This window comes from Spermophilus citellus, assembly GCF_964194105.1.
Source record: "Spermophilus citellus genome assembly, chromosome: 1".
Classification (NCBI taxonomy): Eukaryota; Metazoa; Chordata; class Mammalia; order Rodentia; family Sciuridae; genus Spermophilus; species Spermophilus citellus.
Window position 1 is genome coordinate 118,531,027 of NC_138182.1, and position 21,591 is coordinate 118,552,617.

General features: G+C 38.3%; 1 protein-coding gene across 4 annotated transcripts in view; it reads left to right on the plus strand.

The window, feature by feature from the left end:
* LOC308655607 (uncharacterized protein) overlaps window positions 1-20,992 on the plus strand; it is an 801,622-nt gene extending 780,630 nt beyond the window's left edge. For all 4 annotated transcript variants that reach the window (XM_081305659.1, XM_081305661.1, XM_081305660.1 and 1 more), the window contains exons 3-5: window positions 15,716-15,842; window positions 16,122-16,182; window positions 16,737-20,992. In XM_081305659.1, coding sequence (XP_081161785.1) covers window positions 15,716-15,842; window positions 16,122-16,182; window positions 16,737-20,331 — 3,783 coding nt within the window. In that variant the 3' untranslated portion in view covers window positions 20,332-20,992. The remainder of the gene's footprint in view (window positions 1-15,715; window positions 15,843-16,121; window positions 16,183-16,736) is intronic.
* The last annotated feature ends 599 nt before the right edge of the window (window positions 20,993-21,591 follow it).

Sequence of the window (21,591 nt, forward strand, 5' to 3'; positions counted from 1 at the left end):
TTTTTGTAAATTTCCCATATGATGAAAGGAGAGAACAGTCACCTGGAACTTCACTGTTAAGAGAACTTCTGCCTGCCTGCCTGCCTCTCTCTCTCTCTCTCTCTCTCTCTTTTTTTCCTTCCCAGGAATTGATACCTTATCAAATTGTGGAGAGGTTTCCTTTGGACCCCTGACAGGGTTCCATGTTTTCAGCCACTGTATTGCCCCGCTTGGGGCTGTGTCAAGTCCTGTAGGCTGCCCTGTGTCCTATAGGAAGCAGGCAATTTTAGGCCCTTGGTCAGCTCCTTCTAGAGGACGTTGTAAAGTGTATCATTCAGCTTATGAGGGGAGCAGCTGGAGCCCTTATGCTGAGGAATCTCTTGGAATAGGCCTCATCTAGACAGCTGCCTCCTAGGGACACTGTCTCCCCGAAGCCCTGTTTTCATTCCTTGGAGACAGATGGACAGTGAGCCTGTGGATGCTGGTGCTGAGGGGCCAGGTCAGCAGTGATTCCTGTCCTTGCATTCTCTCACAGGTGTGAAGTAGGAAAACTCTCCCAGAACATAAGGACCACCCACCCCAGTGCAGTGCTATGCAAACCTGATAAGACTTGTAGCCTGGAGTCATGGTCAGGTCTCCTGGGAGGATGATCATGGAGTGTTTCAGTGAGCAGGACCAGGTGTGAGATGTCCAGCTGGCAGGGACCTTACCTGCTCCTTGAGCCTGACACATGTGTGCTCCCTCAGCACCAGCCCTTTCTGTCACTTCAAATTGGTCTGCTTACTTATCAGAGACCTAGGTATTCCTTAAATGTCAAATGTATTTATTCAGGGGTGAGGTAAAAAGAAAAAAAAAAAAGAAAGAAAGAAAAAGAAAAAAAAATCTTCTATTTGATCATTGTTTTCATTGGACTTGTTTTAGGACTTTAAGAAAAAAAAGCTCCTAATAAGTTATGTTGTTATTCTCATTTCCTTTGTTGTGCTGAGTGTCTAACCCAGGGCAGTAGTTCTCATATATTCTCAAATTGTCCCCCACCATTTGTATTAGTATATTAGTTATACGTGATATTAGGGTTTATTTTATTTATTTATCTTTTTGCTCTCAGGGATTGTACTCAGAGGAACTTTACCACTGAACCACATCCCGGGCCCTTTTTATATTTTATTTTTAGACCATCTCCTTAATTTGTTTAGGGCCTCACTACATTGCTGAGGCTGGCCTCAAACTTGCATCCTCTGCCTCAGACTCCTCGGTTGCTACTGTTACAGGTGTGTACCTCCTTGCCTGGCTAATGTTGGGTTTTATTTTTTATATAATGTGCAAGCATTAGGTTGGTGTAAGTTACTCCACTTCAGTCCCCAGTAATTTTCCTTTCTCTCCTACTTTCTTTGTGTTTCCTTACCTCTACTCACTAGACTTCCTACTATTATTTATTTCAAATTTATGCTTTATGGATCAACATAATGGTGGAATTCATCATGATATGTCATCTATGTGCGTAGGATGATCTGTTCAACTCCACTCCAGTGTTCTCTCATTTCCTGTTTCCTCCTTTATCTCAGTCTCTGTCCTCTTCTTCACCTCCCTCTCTTCTATTTTCACGGGATCCTGCCTACCCCACTTTTTGTCCTGATTTTGCTCTAGCTTCCGCATATGGGAAAGAAAACATTCAGCATCTGAGTTTCTGGCTCTCACTTATTTCACTTAGTATGTTGTCTTCCAGTTCTACACATTTTCATGCTACTGACATACTTTCATTTTTTATGACTGAACAAAATCCCATTGTGTATGTGTACTTCAATTTCTTTATTCCTTTTTCTCTTGATGGCATCCTGGGCTGGCCTTGGATACGGGGAACTGTGATGTGACTTTATCACTGTAGCATGTTGATGTTGCACAGGGCGCTCAGGCTGCTCCCTCCAGGATGGTGCTGAGTCCCAGGGTTTGCAGTAAGGACTGAGGTGCATCATGAAGTTATGTGAAATTGGAGGCTGTTCCAGGGTCACATTTGTTCTGCTTCATTTTCCCTGTTTCCATGTGGAGCAGCTCCACTGCTATTTGGCTGACCTTCTGCTCCCCGAGACTGCTATCATTTCTCTTCTACATGGTGTTCCAGGTACCATTACTGCACCCTTGATTACTGCCGACTTGAAGTGAGCTTTGTACTCATGAAGTGCTAGTCAGACTGCTGTTCTCGTTTTCAAAGTCCTGTGGTATTCTGGGTCCCTCGTAATGTTGAATGACATTTTCAATGTCTAAAAAGGAATCATCACCTGGGATTCTGATGGGTTTAAATATAATTGGTAGATTCTTTGGGGGTATCACCACCTTAATAACATTAAACCTTTAGTCCATGAGCATAGAATGGTATTTATTTGGATGTTGAGCTACTTCCACCAAGCATTACAGTTTAGAAAATAAGTTTTATAATTTTCTATTTGCTATTTATTATGTATGTATTATATATTATTATTATATTGTCTATTCTTCTATATTTATTTTTTGAGTGTCATTGTAAATGAACTTTTTAAGTTCCATTTCAGAATTTTATGAGTAAAAAGTTGATTTTTTTGATTATTAAATTAATGAGTTTTGTTTATTAAATTTTTCACTCCTGACCTTGGGAACACGTCTTCCTCATGGGTGCTTCCAGGTTTTGAAAATCATGAGTGCTGGTGCACTGAACTTTGTAGGCAGGATGTCATGTGGACCTACATTGTGAACTCATTTGGGTTTCCCCAACTTTGCGAAATGGCTTAGGGTCCAGGAGCCACCGCTCTGACACATGAGATAGGGTTGATCACTTCAGCCTGTGACAGTTGAGTGGCTGTGGGCCTGTGAGGAGGTTTGTGTGAGGCCTCTGTGTGTTAGAGCCCTGGGACTTCTCAGGTATCGATCTCCCCCATGTCGAAGGCTTTCTGGTAGGTACAGCAGTGAAGAAACCCTGTCAGATGTCCTTATCCACTTGTAGTAGAGACTGTAGGGAGCAGGAAGCCAGAAATACAAGGCAAATGGGCACTGTGTCAGGTGGTCACTGTTGATGAGATGAGAGGTGGTGAAGGGTGCAGAGGTGTCCCTCTCTCCTCCTGTCTTGGTGCCTGTGCAGCTGTCTCAGCCCATGAGTGGGTCTGAGTTTTTACCTTTCCCACCTTTATATGGTGGAGTCCTTGGTTTTGCCTCAGTATCTGGTGCTGTGTGAGTCAGCCCTGAGGTCTGGAATGCTGTGATTTTGTTCCTGGCTTCCCTGGGAGCCCCCCTCTTGCTGTGTTGTCTAGAAGTAGTGAGAGCAGGAATCCTTGACTTGTTTTTCTGTCACGGAGACAGGGTTTTGTTCTTCAGTGTAGCCTTAGGTTTTATAGATCCCTGTGGCTTTTTAGGGTTTTTCATTCTTTTCCTGGTATGTGCATGTTGATGTCATGAAGATGGGTTTGATTTTTGTCAGCTGCTTTTTCTAGGTATCAAACCTTCTCCAGAATCATGATGCGCCGGTGTTTTCCACATTTCTTTGGGGTGCCATTTCACTCTGTTGGTGGTGTCCGATGAAAGTTAAAATTTTCACTCTTTAGTGTTGATTCGCTTTTAAATTGCACATGTAGATGAGGTGCAGTGAGCTAGTTGCAGATCTGTTCCAGTGTGTCGTGATAAGATTAGGGCTTTAGCCCTTCTGACCCTTACATTTATCATTTCTGGGTGTCTGTGGACTACTCCCCATGCTTTATTATGAAATGTACAGTGACATGTTGTGCACTACATGCTCTGGACACTCTACTGTTCTGGAGAGCAGTCCTGCTGGCCCCTCCTGGGAGTATTTTAGTACCTGATACACAGTCTGCTCTTCCAGTCCTGCCCTGTCCCTTCTCCTCTCTCTTCCTTGCCTCTGGTGACTATTCTTGTACTTTCTGTGACTTCAACTTGCAACTTCTCTGAGTTTGTACACACAGATGTCTCTCTCTGTGCCTGGCTTGTTCCACTAAGTGTGGTGTCCAAAGTTTCACTCTCATTGCTGCAAATGACACAACTGAAAGCCATTTGGTGAAATCAAGTTCATCTATTCTTTCATGAATCACCTGGATGGATAAATATCCCAGAAACCATTCCCAAATCCACTGTTGTGAGATTGTGCTCTAGTTTTGTGAGATTGTGCTCTGCATTGTCTTCTAAGAATGGATGAGGTTCACATCTTCAGGGCTTTGGTCCATGTGGATTTCATGTAGGCACGTGCTGTGAGGGGAGGGTCTGACTTCACGCCTTGACATAAACACACAGTTTCCTGGCCATTCATTTCCCTGCATGTCCTTTTTTCCTTGAATGACCCCGGTTGTGCAGCATCATTTCCTTCTGCATGGGTCATCAGTGTCCTGATCCCGCATTTTTCTCGACTGCTGCCTTTAAACCAGTGCCACTGGGTCTTTGTTAGTGTACTTTGAGGAGGTTTTGAAAGCTGGAAATGTGGTGCTTTCCAGTTTATTTTTCTTCTTCCATTGTTTGTTTTCTTGTAATTCCATGTCAACTTAGAATGATACTTTTTATTTTTATATAAAAATGTCATTGGTATTTTGAAAGTGATTGAAGTGACTTCATCGATAATATTTGGGTAGATTTACAATTCCTTATTCTTGCAAATGCCAGATATCTTTATATGTATCATTTCCCTCATGTGGTTTGTAGTTTTAATTGTCAAACTTCATGGATAATTTCTAAACATTTTTTAATGTGGTTTTTACCTTCTGTTCCGTGTCCTGGCTCTTTTCCATTTCAGTTGTGCATTTATTCATCTCACTATGCCCCCATGCCCTCTAATACACATCCCATGTATTTCAGGCTGCTTCTTGATTTGTTTTCATCTTTTAATTCCTCTAATTTTAATGCATTTGAATTTCTCATTTTTAATTATTGCTTATTCTCATGTAAAAATGTTTTCTGTTTCTCTAGAAAAAAATTTTTGAAATTGTTTTAGTTTTGTTTTCACACAAGAATCTGTAATGAATTAATATTTGTGCATGGAATCAGGAAACTAATGCATTGTTTTCAATTAGATAACATTTTTTCTTGACTCATCTTTGTAATTGAATGTGAATGTTTCCACTTCTGCACAATACCTACTATGTCATTAGTCAATTTTCCATATGAATATTAAACCACTGAAAACTTTTCTCTTGGTCCATCTCATGGTTCATCTCTCAGCTAACTGTAAAGAAGTGAACAAAGGAAACATAGATATACAATGCAGAGGAAGAAAAGTGGCTGCTCTCTCCATCAGCCCTGTTTATTATCTCAACAGTTACATAGCTTATTGTTACCATAACTAGTTATGAATTAGTCTTCCTTTAATCCCAATTGCTAGCTAACTGAGATAAGGTCCAGGTTAATATAAACACAGAGCTCCTTTTCTCCAAGGATGTAACCATAGAAACTATATAGTGTGCCTTTATAGTTATCTTAATGGCTTCAAGGAGAAACTGCTGGGCATTACAAGCATGGGAAACAGAGTGCTGTTACTCCTTGGGAGTTTGCTCAAGAGAAGAATGCTTTCCTGTACATTTCCAAGGTCAGAATACCTACAGCTGCCCCCGCCCCCTTTAAGGCCTTTTGCATGAATAATCTGTTCTTTTTTCTTAATGCTGGTGGGGGCAAAAAATAGGGTAGGTATTGAAAACAGTAAGTGCAACGTAACAATCCCAGTAAACATCCACCTATGAATCCTAGTAAACATTCACCTATGAGTAATTGTTTGATCCAGATGAAATTGGGTAACCACAAAATGAGCCAATCCAACAAGTCTAAACCTCCATAATCTTGTTGGTATCTTTAAGGTAATCTAACTCCTTTGAAATAGAATTATCATTATCACTTAAATTGAAGCAATACATATTATTAAGCTCCTGACATCCTTTATGATGTAACAATAACAGTTAATCAATTGCAGCCCGATTGTCGAGAATGGCTTGATATAGTTTTTGTTCTTCATTAAGTATTTTTTTGCTGTTATTTAAAAATTTTTTTTTTAGTTATACAGGACAATAGAATGCATTTATGCACTTTGATATATCATACATGGATATAATTCTCATTTTTCTGAGTGTACATGTTGCAGAATCATATTTGTCACGTAGTCACACATATATATATAGTAATAATGTCTGTTTCATTTTACTGTCTTTTCTATCCCCACATTCCCTCTACTTCCCTCCCATCACTTTCCTCCACTTTATCTAAGGTAATGCTATTCTTTCCTAGTGCCCCCTGCCTTAATGAAAAATTGTATCTATATATTGCAGAGAACATTCATCCTTTGGTTTTGTGGGATTAGCTTATTTTGCTTAACATGATATTCTTCAACTCCATCCATTTACTGGTGAATGCCATAATTTCACTCTTCTTTAAAGCTGAGTAATATTCCACTGAGTATATATACCACGTTTTCTTTATCCATTTATCTACTGAGGGACACCTAGGTTGGTTCCATAGTATAGCTATTGTGAATTGAGCTGCTATAAACATTGATGTGGTTCCATCACTGTAGTATGCTGATTTTAAGATCTTGTTCTTTGGGTATAAACCAAGGAGTGGGATAGTTGTGTCAAATGGTGGTTGCATGCCCAGTTTTCTGAGGAATCTCCATACTGCTTTCCATAGTGGTTGCACCAATTTGCAGTTCCACCAGCAATGTAAGAGTGCACATTTTTCACCACATCCTCACCAATATTTATTGTTGCCTTTATTCTTGATGATTGCCATTCTGACAGGAGTGAGATGAAATCTTAGAATAGTTTTGATTTGCATTTCTCTATTTTCTAGAGATGTTGAACACTTTTTTTTTTAATATTTGTTGATCAATTGTATTTCTCAGTTCTACTCAGTTCTCAGCCCATTTATTGATTGGGTTGTTCGTTTTTTTGGTGTAAGTTTTTTGAGTTCTTTATATAAATAACTCATTAAGCATATTAATGGCCATAGAAGTATGATTAATATTTTTTTTTTACCATAGTACAGGCCAGTTTCATAGTGGTTTTATAAGCCCTGACAATTATTCCAGGGATACTCACAAAGGATAATGTCAAAGCATCAAATTTTGCATTAGAGAGAAGGTTTACTGAATCTTCACAGTTTTTATCACAGGGAATAGACCTTTTAAGAATACATTCTGCAAGATGGTGGCCTATTAAATTGTTTGGGGATGATAAGAACACAGTCTGCTAAGACAACTATGGGTACTGTGCAACATTCTAACAGATATATAATTAAAAATGTGTGTTCCACAAGAAAAGAACCATCCTGGTGGTAAAGGGACATGACCATTTCCATACATAATGGGCTCCAACTTGGTACAATTAAATGAGTCGTCCCAAAGAAACACATTTATGCATAGAGCCTTGAATTTCAGCATAAGTGTTGGTTGCATTTATAGCCATAGTGAAGGTAAGTAACATCATAGCATTAGAAGGCTTAACATTTTGAGGATTTCTCCAATTTTAAGGATCTTTATGGTATATTTGTTTTTGGATACCCCGTTGGAGAACATTGTCATACTCAAAATTTCATGTGCAGGTCGGTACACAGGAAGAATACAAGAGCCCAGTACATTTCCCATACCAATATCTTGGAGGATACAAATCTCAGATGAATTAATAATTTCAGCCAAGTGATTCAGATATTATAATGGGTTCTAGAAGTTAGGGAGTCTGGATTGTATTGGATTTCCCACGGCTTGAGTACAACAGAACAACATTATTATTAAGACCAAAGCATTTACAGAGTTTTGTGTGAGTTTAGCAATCAAAGCAGTAACTAAGTTTTCTGGAGTGCATTCTCACCCCATTTGAGCCAGCTGCTATTGAGCTAAGGCTGTTAATGATTTTATGTCCCCCCAAGTCACTGGAAGTCTAGTACTTGGGATCCTCTTTTGATGTACCTTTTAATGTTTCTTCTCTTTTGAGGAGACTCATCATTGTCCTTTTGTTTGGCGGGACTTTTCTCATCCAGGATCAAACAGACTTGATGATCAGGTTTTGATGCCAGCTCATGATTTGCAGGTCTCACACACTGAGATGGAATATGAACAGGATGTGTTGGTGTAAGCATAGCAGTCTATCCCTTTTCCCATGTGATCAGAGGCATGGGGTCTTGTCATTCTGGGTAAGGTGGGACCCTATATTTTACATAAATTTTTTGGTAATGGCTGTTTGGGAATAAAATGTGTATCCAAAGCAGATGGCCAATTATGAGTAATAACTTTGTATTGTATGTTGTTCATTATCTGTAATTAAAACAACATTTATGCATAATTAATATGAGAGAGGCTAGGTCCCTATTTTTGTTTTTGTTTTAAAAGGCAAGCTTTAAACCTATGATGCACTTGTTGAACCAAAGCTTGTTCAGTAGGATTTTGAGAATTCCATGATTTAAATTTACATTGATTACATAATTGTGCAAAAGCACGAGATGTATATACAGGGACATTATCTGTCTTTAAATGAATAGGCTTGCCCATAGTGGCAAAGCAAAGCAGTGAATGAGAAATGCAAGCAGATACCTTTTCAGATCTGTGGGCACTAGCACAAATGAACCCAGTATGGATATCAGTGGAAATGTGAAGAAAGGTACAAGGATGAAAAGGAGGGAAATGGATAACATCCATTTGCCAAAGTGTATTAGGATTTATAGATTTACAAATTTTCCACATAGGGACCCACAAGGGTGCACAGTGAGAACAGTGGTTGGCTCTAGCACAAGCCTGTTGAGAAAGATAGAAACATTTTCATTAGTGATTGAGCATTTTCACGAAAGAATCCATGGGATTCCATAGCGTCTGAAAACAAAGGACAAAGGGATTTCACAGTTCATCTGCGCGTGCGTTACCCTTTGTTAGAGGTCCAGGAATCTTGGTATGGCTGCATATATGAGCAAGGAAGACGGGAGAGTATGACATTGTAAAAGAGTTGGAAGGGCTAAAAAAAGAGATACTAAGTTGGAATCCAAATGGGGGGAATAACAAAGACATGGAAATATGAGGCATGAGCTTAGCTAAATATTGAGAATCTGATAATATTTAAAGTAGTAAATAACAATCTTACTGCTGAGATAATGACAGCTAATTTGGCTTGCTGTGGAATGATTTGAGGTTTAGTCCATTTATCATTAATTAAAAGTGAGGTATAAAACATGAGTGTCCATGCCTGTTAATGATAAAATTTTAGTATAACCATCAGAAATTCATTTAGCGAACATATCAGCAAAAGGCAAAATATTACAGCCTAAAAAAGACAATGATATGTATAAAGTTCCTGGTTAAAATAGTAAGTACTGCTGTAAAAGCCTAAGGTGTTTTAACAAAAATTATTAATGACAGTGACACATTAGATACAGGACATTGATTCACCATGACTGTTGATAACTTTTATCAATTCTTTTTAAAACCCATTTTAAAGAAGGAGTCAAAGAAAGGAGGCAGCGTCCTGTTTGTTTAACAACTGGAAAAAAGACAGAGATCAGTTTGGCATCAGCTATAATTTGTAATTAATTTATTTAAGAAACCATACTTATTTTTTTTATTGGTTATTCAAAACATTACAAAACTCTTGACATATCATATTTCATACATTCGATTCAAGTGGCTTATAAACTCCCATTTTTACCCCAAATACAGATTGCAGAATCACATTGATTACACATCCACATTTTTACATAATGCCATATTAGTAACTGTTTTATTCTGCTACCTTTCCTATCCTCTACTATCCCCCCTCCCCTCCCCTCCCATCTTCTCTCTCTACCCCATCTGTTGTAATTTAATTCTTTCCCTTGTTTTTTCCCTTCCCCCCCCACAACCTCTTATATGTAATTTTGTATAACAATGAGGGTCTCCTTCCATTTCCATGCAATTTCCCTTCTCTCTCCCTTTCCCTCCCACCTCATGTCTCTGTTTAATGTTAATCTTTTCCTCCTGCTCTTCCTCCCTGCTCTGTTCTTAGTTGCTCTCATTATATCAAAGAAGACACTTGGCATTTGTTTTTTAGGGATTGGCTAGCTTCACTTAGCATAATCTGCTCTAATGCCATCCATTTCCCTGAAATTCCATGATTTTGCCATTTTTTAGTGCTGCGTACTACTCCATTGTGTATAAATGCCACATTTTTTTAATCCATTCATCTATTGAAGGGCATCTGGGTTGGTTCCACAGTCTAGCTATTGTGAATTGTGCTGCTATGAACATCGATGTGGCAGTATCCCTGTAATATGCTCTTTTAAGGTCTTCAGGGAATAGTCCGAGAAGGGCAATAGCTGGGTCAAATGGTGGTTCCATTCCCAGCTTTCCCAGGAATCTCCATACTGCTTTCCAAATTGGATGCACCAATTTGCAGTCCCACCAGCAATGTGCAAAAGTACCCTTTTCCCCACATCCTCGCCAGCACTTGTTGTTGTTTGATTTCATAATGGCTGCCAATCTTACTGGAGTGAGATGGTATCTTAGGGTGGTTTTGATTTGCATTTCTCTGACTGCTAGAGATGGTGAGCATTTTTTCATGTATTTGTTGAGTGATTGTATGTCATCCTCTGAGAAGTGTGTGTTCAGGTTTTTGGCCCATTTGTTGATTGGGTAATTTCTTTTCTTATTGTTTAATTTTTTGAGTTCTTTGTATACTCTGGATATTAGGGCTCTATCTGAAGTGTGAGGAGTAAAGATTTGTTCCCAGGATGTAGGCTCCCTATTTACCTCTCTTATTGTTTCTCTTGCTGAGAAAAAACTTTTTAGTTTGAGTAAGTCCCATTTGTTGATTCTAGTTATTAACTCTTGTGCTATGGGTGTCCTATTAAGGAATTTGGAGCCCGACCCCACAGTATGTAGATTGTAGCCAACTTTTTCTTCTATCAGACACCGTGTCTCTGATTTGATATCAAGCTCTTTGATCCATTTTGAGTTAACTTTTGTGCATGGCGAGAGAAAGGGATTCAGTTTCATTTTGTTGCATATGGATTTCCAGTTTTCACAACACCATTTGTTGAAGATGCTATCCTTCCTCCATTGCATGCTTTTAGCCCCTTTATCAAATATAAGAAAGTTGTAATTTTGTGGATTGGTCTCTATGTCCTCTATTCTGTACCATTTGTCCACCCACCTGTTTTGGTACCAGTACCATGCTATTTTTGTTACTATTGCTCTGTGGTACAGTTTGAAATCTGGTATCACTATACCTCCTGATTCACACTTCCTGCTTAGAATTGCTTTTGCTATTCTGGGTCTTTTGTTTTTCCATATGAATTTCATGATTGCTTTATCTATTTCTACAAGAAATGCTGTTGGGATTTTGATTGACATTGCATTAAACCTATAGAGAACTTTTGGTAATATCGCCATTATGATGATGTTAGTTCTTCCTATCCATGAACAGGGTATATTTTTCCATCTTCTAAGGTCTTCTTCTATTTCTCTCTTTAGGGTTCTGTAGTTTTCATTGTATAAATCTTTCACCTCTATTGTTAGGTTGTTTCCCAAGATTTTATTTTTTTGAGGATATTGTGAATGGGGTGGTTGCCCTCATTTCTATTTCAGAAGATTTGTTGCTGATATACAGGAATGCCTTTGATTTATGTGTGTTGATTTTATATCCTGCCACTTTGCTGAATTCACTTATTAGCTCTAGTAGTTTCTTTGTAGACCCTTTTGGGTCTGTTAGATATAGTATCATATCATCCACAAATAGTGATAATTTAAGTTCTTCTTTTCCTATTTTTATGCCTTTAATTTCTTTTGTCTGTCTAATTGCTCTGGCTAGTATTTCGAGGACTAAATTGAATAGAAGTGGTGATAGAGGGCATCCCTGTCTTGTTCCAGATTTTAGAGGGAATGCCTTCAGTTTTTCTCCATTCAGAATGATGCTAGCCTGAGGCTTTTACAATCTTGAGGTAAGTTCCTGTTATCCCTAGTTTTTCTAGTGATTTGAACATAAAGGGTTGCTGAACTTTGTTGAATGCTTTTTCTGCATCTATCGAGATCATCATGTGGTTCTTATGGTTAAGTCTATTGATGTTGTGAATAACATTTATTGATTTCCGTATGTTGAACCAGTCTTGCATCCCAGGGATGAATCCTACTTGATCATGGTGCACAATTTTTTTTATATGCTTTTGTATTCGATTCGCCAGAATTTTATTGAGGATTTTTGCATCTAAGTTCATTAGAGATATTGGTCTGTAGTTTTCTTTCTTTGAGGTGTCTTTGTCTGGTTTCGGGATCAGGATGATGTTGGCCTCATAGAATGAATTTGGAAGAGCGCCTTCTTTTTCTATTTCTTGAAATAACTTGAAAAGTATTGGTATTAATTCTTCTTTGAAGGTTTTGTAAAACTCTGCTGTATATCCATCTGGTCCAGGGCTTTTCTTAGTTGGTAGTCTTTTGATGGCTTCTTCTATTTCCTCCTTTGTTATTGGTCTGTTTAAATTGTGTGTATCTTCCTGACTCAATCTGGGCAAATCATATGACTTAAGAAATTTATTGATATCTTCGCTATCTTCTATTTTATTGGAATATAGGGTTTCAAAATAATTTCTAATTATCTTCTGTATTTCTGTAGTGTCCCTTGTGATATTGCCTTTTTCATCCCGTATGTTCGTAATTTGAGTTCTCTCTCTTCTTCTCTTCGTTAGCATGGCTAAGGGTCTGTCGATCTTATTTATTTTTTCAAAGAACCAACTTTTAGTTTTATCAATTTTTTCAATGTTTTTTTTGTTTCAATTTCGTTGATTTCTGCTCTGATTTTAATTATTTCTTGCCTTCTACTACATTTGCTGTTGTTTTGCTCTTCCTTTTCTAGGGTTTTGAGATGAAGTGTGAGTTCGTTTATTTGTTGTTTTTTTTTCTTTTTTTGAGGAATGATCTCCAGGAAATGAATTTCCCTCTCTAAACTGCTTTCATTGTGTCCCATAGATTCCGATATGTTGTGTCTGTCTTTTCATTTATCTCCAAGAATTTTTTGATTTCTTCCTTTTGTCTTCTGTACCCTATTGATCATTCTTAACATATTCTTCTTTTTCCAGGTGATGCAGGATTTTTCCTTCCTTCTTTTATCATTGATTTCCAGTTTCATTCCATTATGATCAGATAAGATGCATGGTATTATCTCCACACCTTTATATTTACTAAGAGTCGCCTATGGCATGATATACGGTCTATCTTTGAGAAGGATCCATGTGGTGCTGAGAAGAACGTGTATCCACTTGAGGATGGTTGATATATTCTATATATGTTGGTTAAGTCTAGGTTATTGATTGTGTTATTGAGTTCTATAGTTTCTTTATTCAGCTTTTGTCTGGAGGATCTGTCCAATGTAGAGAGCAGTGTGTTGAAGTCACCCATTATTATTGTGTTGTGTTCTATTTGACTCTTGAACTTGAGGAGAGTTTGTTTTATGAACGTTGTAGCACCATTGTTTGGTGCATACATATTGATAATTGTTATGTATTGTTGGTGGATGGTTCCTTTTAACAGTATATAGTGGCCTTCTTTATCCCTTTTGATTAACTTAGGTTTGAAGTTGATTTTATTCGATATGAGTATGGCCACTCCTGCTTGCTTCCGAGGACCATGTGAGTGGTATGATTTTTCCCAACGTTTCACCTTCAGCCTGTGTATGTCTTTTCCTATCTTATGAGTCTCCTGAAGGCAGCATATTGTTGGGTTTGTTTTTTTAATCCAGGTTACTAGCCTATGTCTCTTGATTGGTGAGTTTAAGCCATTAACGTTTAAGGTTACTGGTGATATATGGTTTGTACTTCCCGTCATGGTTGTTTATTTATTTATTTTAATATGGCTAGTTTTTCCTTTTTGGTTATTTTTTTTTTCTTCCCTTTACTGAGTTACCTCCCACTGTTAGTTTGGGGTGCTGTTTCTCAATTCCTCTTCTTGTAGTGTTTTGCTCAGAATGCCTTGCAGTGCTGGTTTTCTGGCTGTGAATTCTTTTAACTTTTGTTTATCATGAAATGTTTTCACTGGACTGGGTGTTTTAGTCGTGGAATACAACAGAGACTTACCCATATAATGCAGAGGCAAGAAACAAGTGGCTGCTCCTCCTAGCACCATGTTTATTTATCTCCCAAGTTACATAGCTTGTTGTTACCATGACTACATTGTGATTTAGTCTTCCTTTAATCCCAAGTGCTAACTAACTGACATAAAGTCCAGGTTAATATAAACACAGAACCCCTTTTCTCTAAGGACATCACCATATAAATTAGATAGTGAGCCTGTATAGTTATCTTAATAGCTTCAAAGAGAAATTGCTGGACATTCCAAGCACAAGAAACAGAGCACCTGTAACTGCCCCCCCCCCCGCCCCCAGGAGTTTGTTCACCAGAAGAACTCTTCCCTGTACATTTCCACGGTCAGAATACCTACAGGTAACTCTGTGCTAGCCGTGTCCAATAGTATTATTTTAAAGTTCTTTATTTATACTCAGGTGTCACTTAAACATTCTGGTAGTTTATATTTAGGCTGCCTCACCATTGCACATACACCACAGTATATTCACACGGTCCTAGAAGGAATGGCTGTTACATACCAGGCTGTCTCATGTAAGTGCTTCCTAGGGTCCAGCCCCACACAGCATTTCACTTAACAAGCTACCAGAATTGATCATGCGTTAGGTTTGTTTGCACCACCGTCACTACAAACACTGCAATAATCCCTTTTCTATTGATAACTATTTATATGTAGCCCATTATTATCCAAAAATATCATTGACCAAAAGGTCATGTGGCACATGACTGTATATGATGTAAGACAACAATCTGCTATCTAGAATATATTGACAGGTGTTACACATTTCTTATTCTTATTGGGCTTGGACAAGTACCTTCCATTGATGACTAGGAGTTTGGTTTGTGAAATGTCAGAAAAGTATTTGGCACTTTTCCCATTATATTTTGATTTTAATTTGAAGATATCACAAGTTGTTTATTGATGATTGTTCTTATAATTAGTAGGTTACATTTGATCTGGAATAAAGCACCAATATATTCTAATTGGTTGTCTTGGTTGTAATCACACAGGTTGAGCTCAATCCCCTGTTGCCATGTTGTGACCACCTCAATGAAATGTTGCCTATCATGAAAGCTCTTAGACTTTGTTTTCAGAGGGGATCTTTTTCTTTTTTTAAATGGATTGGCGATCATTGATCGTGGAGGTTCTACATTGTATGAGTGGGACAAAATAATATAATTTCCAGAGTAAAGCAATCATTCAGCACCTACTATGTTGCTTACCTACACTGTCAAGCACTGTGACTCTGTGTAAATGCTTAGTTTGGCAAGATCCTATCTAAATCTTTACCTCCTTCTACCAGCTGAAGTACAACTTTGTCAGTAGGACTTTCTCAGGATAGGCACTGACAGGAGAACTAATCTTAGGTCTCTTCTATACATGATATAGTAAGGCTTCATTATTCCATGTATTACACATTCACCCTAAAAAGATCTTAGGGGTGACTCAGTAGCATGCCTGAAGTAAAATTGAGAAGGAATTTTTTTTTTTTTTCCTCTGCTGATGCTTTCCTGATAGTTCAGTTCTTATATTGGAATGCCTGATTGGGGAGTTGAGTGCAGAGAGAGTACAAGTTTAACAACCAAATGATAGACTGAATATTTGGAGATCACAATTGTGAGAGCATCTCACATATTAAGAATAGAGCCCTCATGCTGACTTTCTGTCCCGGCCTGCATTACTTTTTGTGGGGTATTTTAGAATTCAGTGGTCTTCGAGGATGTGGCTGTGAAGTTCACCCAGGAGGAGTGGGCTTTGCTGGAACCTTCCCAGAAGAGTCTCCACAGAGATGTGATGCAGGAAGTCCTTAGAAACCTGGCTTCTATAGGTAAGGATGATGTTTCATTACATAATCAAGGATAGAGCACCTGGGAGGGCTTTTTTTTTTTTTTTTTTCCTTCATGAATTTGGAAAGTGGGAAAGGGAGTACTTAGGGGAATAAATTGGGCCTAATGTCATTGCCCTCTGCAGCATAAATACCATAATCCTTTTTTCCCTCTTTTTAAATCTTTTTAAATGGGTGCAGTATAGTTGTCCAAATTGTAAATCCCATAATGCATTCTGAAATCATGATGATTCTAATGACTTTTCTGGGACTACATTTCAGGAGACACATGGGAGGACCAGAACGTGGAATATCAGAATACAAATACTGAGAGAGATGTAAGGTAATTTGTACTCACATGAGGAAACCAAGTGCTTTGAGGGAATTCTAGCACATCCTATAATTCTACAAATAAGCAAGAAAAACAAGCATGAGATGAATTATTCTTTTTACACCAAAATGAACTTTAATGTAAGGTAATTGTTTACTGTATTAAAAAATTATTGACTTGTTGACAATGTCAAAAAACTTCATTTATGATAGCACTGCTTTAGTAGCAGTTGTATTGAAGCAGTCTTATAAAGTAATTGTTACATTGATTTTCAAAGAGCATACAGTATAGACATAACAGAAAACCCATACTTTCCCTGATATTGATAATATAAGTCCAAAGCCTATTAATAAATGTAAAAGTATTAATGATCCAACCATAAATTGTGCTTATAATTTTTTTACAGAAGTCATATGGTAGGCTCTGGAAAACTTTGAAAAGGTACTCTGTGTAAAAACCTTCAGTGAGATTCGAAATCTTAGTCTTAAAGGAACATTTCTGCTAGTCAGTTCATGTGAAAGCAATGTGTGTGGACAGGTCTTCACATGTCACGTTTTCCTTAATAGGCCCATCTTATCTTACTCTGCAAACAAACCGTATGAGAATGAGGAGTGTGGAAGAAAGCTATATGAATGTAAAGAGAAGAGAAAATCCTCCATTTCTCTCACAAGTGTTCCATGCCACGTGTCAGAGCACACCGTAAATGGACCTAATGGAGGTCTGACATTTGGAAGAGAGTTCAGTTGTTCCAGGTGTTTTCAAAAATATCAACCATCTCATACTGGAGAGCAGCCACCTGGATGTAAGCAATGTGGAGGCGCCATTACTATTTCAAATAACCTTCAAATGCATGTACAAACTCCTACTGGAGAGATCACTTACAGATGTAAACAATGTGGGAAAGCCTTCACTCATTCATATTCTCTTCAAATACATAAACAAACTCATACAAGAGAGAAGCGCTATGAATGTAAAGAATGTGGTAAAGCCTTCAGTAAATTCTCCTACTTTCGAATACATAAACGAACTCACACTGGAGAGAAGCCTTATGAATGTAAACAGTGTGGTAAAGTCTGCACATGTTCCTCTGAACTTCAAGTACATGAACGAATTCATACAGGAGAGAAGCCATATGAATGTAAGCAGTGTGGTAAAGCCTTCACTCGGGCTTTTCACTTTCACTCACATGAAAGAACTCATACTGGAGAGAAGCCCTATGAATGTAAACACTGTGCAAAAGCCTTCTGTACATCCTCTTCTCTTCATATACATATACGGATTCATACAAGAGAGAAGCCCTATGGATGTAAGCAGTGTGGGAAAGCCTTTCTTTCTTACAGTACACTTTGGAAGCATGAACAGATTCACACTGGGAAGAAGTCCCATGAATGTAAAGAATGTGGTAAAGTCTTCACTTCTTCTTATGAACTTCAAGTACATATAAGAACTCATACAGGAGAGAAGCCATATAAATGTAAGCAGTGTGGCAAAGCCTTCATTCGGTCATCTTGCCTTCATTCACATGAAAAAACTCATACTGGAGAGAAGCCCTATAAATGTAAACAATGTGCAAAAGCCTTCACTACATCCTCTAAACTTCAATTACATGAAAGAATTCATACTGGAGAGAGGCCCTATGAATGTGAACAATGTACAAAAGCCTTCACTTGTTCTTCTTCCCTTCGGATACATAAACGAACTCATACCGGAGAGAAGCCCTATGAATGTAAGCAGTGCGGCAAAGCCTTTAGCTCACCTGGTACCCTTCGCATACATAAAAGAACACATACTGGAGAGAAGCCCTATGAATGTAAACAATGTGGGAAAACCTTCACTCGGTTATCTTACTGTCACTCACATGAACGAATTCATACTGGAGAGAAGCCCCATGAATGTAAAGAATGTGGTAAAGTCTTTACTTTTTCCTATGAACTTCAAGTACATAAAAGAACTCACACAGGAGAGAAGCCATATAAATGTAAGCAGTGTGGCAAAGCCTTCATTCGGTCATCTTGCCTTCATTCACATGAAAAAACTCATACTGGAGAGAAGCCCTATGAATGTAAACAATGTGCAAAATCCTTCACTACACCCTCTAAACTTCAAATGCATGAAAGAACTCATACTGGAGAGAGGCCCTATGAATGTGAACAATGTACAAAAGCCTTCACTTGTTCTTCTTCCCTTCGGACACATAAACGAACTCATACCGGAGAGAAGCCCTATGAATGTAAGCAGTGCGGTAAAGCCTTTAGCTCATCTGGTACCCTTCGAATACATGAAAGAAGTCATACAGGAGAGAAGCCCTATGAATGTAAACAATGTGGGAAAGCCTTCGCTCGGTTATTTAACTGTCACTCACATGAACGAACTCATACTGGAGAGAGGCCCTATGGATGTAAACAGTGTGGTAAAGCCTTTTCTTCCTCTAGTAAACTTCACAAGCATGAGCAAATTCACACTGGGAAGAAACTCTATGAATGTAAACAATGTAGTAAAGTCTTCACTTGTTCCTCTGAGCATCAAGTACATAAACAAACTCATATGGCAGAATGTAAACAGTGTGGAAGAGCCTTCACTACATCCTCCAAACTTCAAATACATGAAAGAACTCATACTGGAGAGAAGCCCTATGAGTGTAAACAATGTACAAAAGCCTTCACTTCTTCCTCTTCTCTTCAGCAACATAAACGAATTCATACCGGAGAGAGGCCTTATGAATGTAAGCAGTGTGGTAAAGCCTTTACCCAGTCCTCCATCCTTCACTCACACAAGAGAACTCATACCGGAGAGAAGCCCTATGGATGTAAACAATGTGGGAAAGCCTTCTCTCAGTCCTCTACCCTTCACGCCCATGTACAAACTCATACTGGAGAGAAGCCCTATGAATGCAAAGAATGTGGCAAATCCTTCACTGCCTTCTCTTCCCTTCGAAAACATAAACAAATTCATACAGGAAGGAAGCCTTATGAATGTAAGCAATGTGGGAAAGCCTTTAGTTCAACTGGTACACTTCAAGCTCATGAAAGAAATCATACTGGAGAGAAGCCCTATGAATGCAAAGAATGTGGAAAAGCCTTCACTGCCTTATGTTACCTTCGAAAACATAAACAAATTCACACTGCAAATAAGCCCTATAAATGTAAGCAATGTGACAAAGCGTTTATTTCATCTACTAAACTTCACAGACATGAAAGAACTCATACTAGGGAGAAGCCCTTTGAATGCAAAGAATGTGGAAAAGCCTTCTCTGCATTTTCTTACCTTCAAAAACATAAACAAACTCATACTGGAGAGAAACCCTATGAATGTAAGGAATGTGGCAAAGCCTTTAGTTTATCTAGTACCCTTCACAGACATGAAAGAACTCATACTGGGGAGAAGCCCTATGAATGTAAACAGTGTGGCAAAGCCTTTAGTGCATCTGGTACCCTTCGCATACATGAAAGAACTCATACTGGGGAGAAGCCCTATGAGTGCCAAGAATGTGGAAAAGCCTTCACTGCCTTCTCTTACCTTCAAACACATAAACGCTCTCATACTGGAGAGAAGCCCTATGGATGTACAAAATGTGATAAAGTCTTTACTAGTTTGTTTAACCTTCAAATACATAAACGCTCTCATACTGGAGAGAAGCCCTATGAATGTAAGCAATGTGACAAAGCCTTTAGCTCATCTGGTACCCTTCGCACACATGAAAGAACTCATACTGGGGAGAAGCCCTATGAGTGCAAAGAATGTGGAAAAGCATTCACTGCCTTCTCTTACCTTCATAAACATAAGCAAACTCATACTGGAGAGAAACCCTATGGATGTACAAAATGTGGTAAAGCCTTCACTAGGTTGTTTAACCTTCAGATACATAAACGATCTCATACTGGAGAGAAGCCGTATGAATGTACGCAATGTGGTAAAGCCTTTACTACTTTGTCTAGCCTTCAAATACATAAACGATCTCATACTGGAGAGAAGCCCTATAAATGTAAGAAGTGTGGCAAAGCCTTCACTTGGTTATCTAACCTTCACTCACATGAAAGAACTCATGCTAGAGAGAAGCCCTTTGAATGTAAGCAGCGTGGGAAAGCCTTCACTCAGTCCTCTGTTCTTCAGGCACATGAAGAAATTCATATGGAAGGGAAGCCCTATGACTCTAAGCAGTGAAACAAAGCCTTCACTAAGTACATTGAGTTTTGTACACATGAAGGAATTCATGGTAGAGATAATCCGTATAAATGTAAACAGTGTTGAAAAGCCTTCACTACTTTAACTATCCTTCAAATACTTAATCAAAATCATACTGGAGAAAATCATGATCCATATGAACACTGTAGGAAAACCTTTTGTTCATCCAGTTAACTTTGCTCACATAAACCAACTCATAGGAAAGAAGTCTTATGAATGTAAACACTGCGTGAGAGACTTTGCTTCACCTGTTGAACTTCACTCCCATGAAAAATCTCATATTGGAAAGAATGTTTACATGGGTATGTAAACATTGTGGTAAAAGCTTTAGATGTTCTGTTTATCTTCATGTGCCTGAGCAGACTCACACTGGAGAGAATCTATGAATGTAAAGAATGTGTTATAACCATCATGGTGGGGTTGTGGCTTGGTGGTAGAGCATTTGCCTGGCGTGTGTGAGGCACTGGGTTTGAGTCTCCTTACCACCTATAAATAAATGAATAAAATGAAGGTTCATCAACATTTAAAAAATTTTTAAAAATAAAAGAAAAATCTTCATGTGTTTTCCCCCTTTTCCTTCAAATACATGAACAATCTCATTGGAGAAAGGCCCCATGAGAATAAATGGTGTTGTAAAGCCTTCAGTGGTTTGAATTATCTTCGAATACATGACAAAACTCATGCTGGGGAAAAACCTTGTGAATGTAAACAATGTGAGAAAGCCTTCACTTATTACAGTGGGCTTTAGACACTTAAAAATATACTGGAGAAGAGCTCTGTGAATGTTATGATGTGGTAAAGCATTTACTAGTTGTGTATATCTTCATGTACATGAATGAACTTATTGGAGAGAGACCTCCAATAAGTACTTTTACCTCATGTAAACAATGTGGTACAACTCTTGCTCATTCTAATTCAGTTTGAAAACTCATACCAGAGAGAGACTGTATGAAAACAGTCTGGAAAAACTGTCAGGATTGTCACTCTCTTTTAAGCGTATAAACACACTCATACTGCAGAGAAAACATGTAAATGGAAGCAATGTAAAAAATGTTTCCTTATTCTTTTTTCTCTCTATATATATATGTTTGTTTTAGTTGTAGTTGGACACAATGTGTTTACGTTATTCACTTATTTTTATGTGGTGCTAAGATAGAACCCAGCCTTCACATGTTCTAGGTGAGTGCTCTGCTGTTGAGCCATAAGTCCTGCCCTACTTTATTATCAGCTTCAAATTAT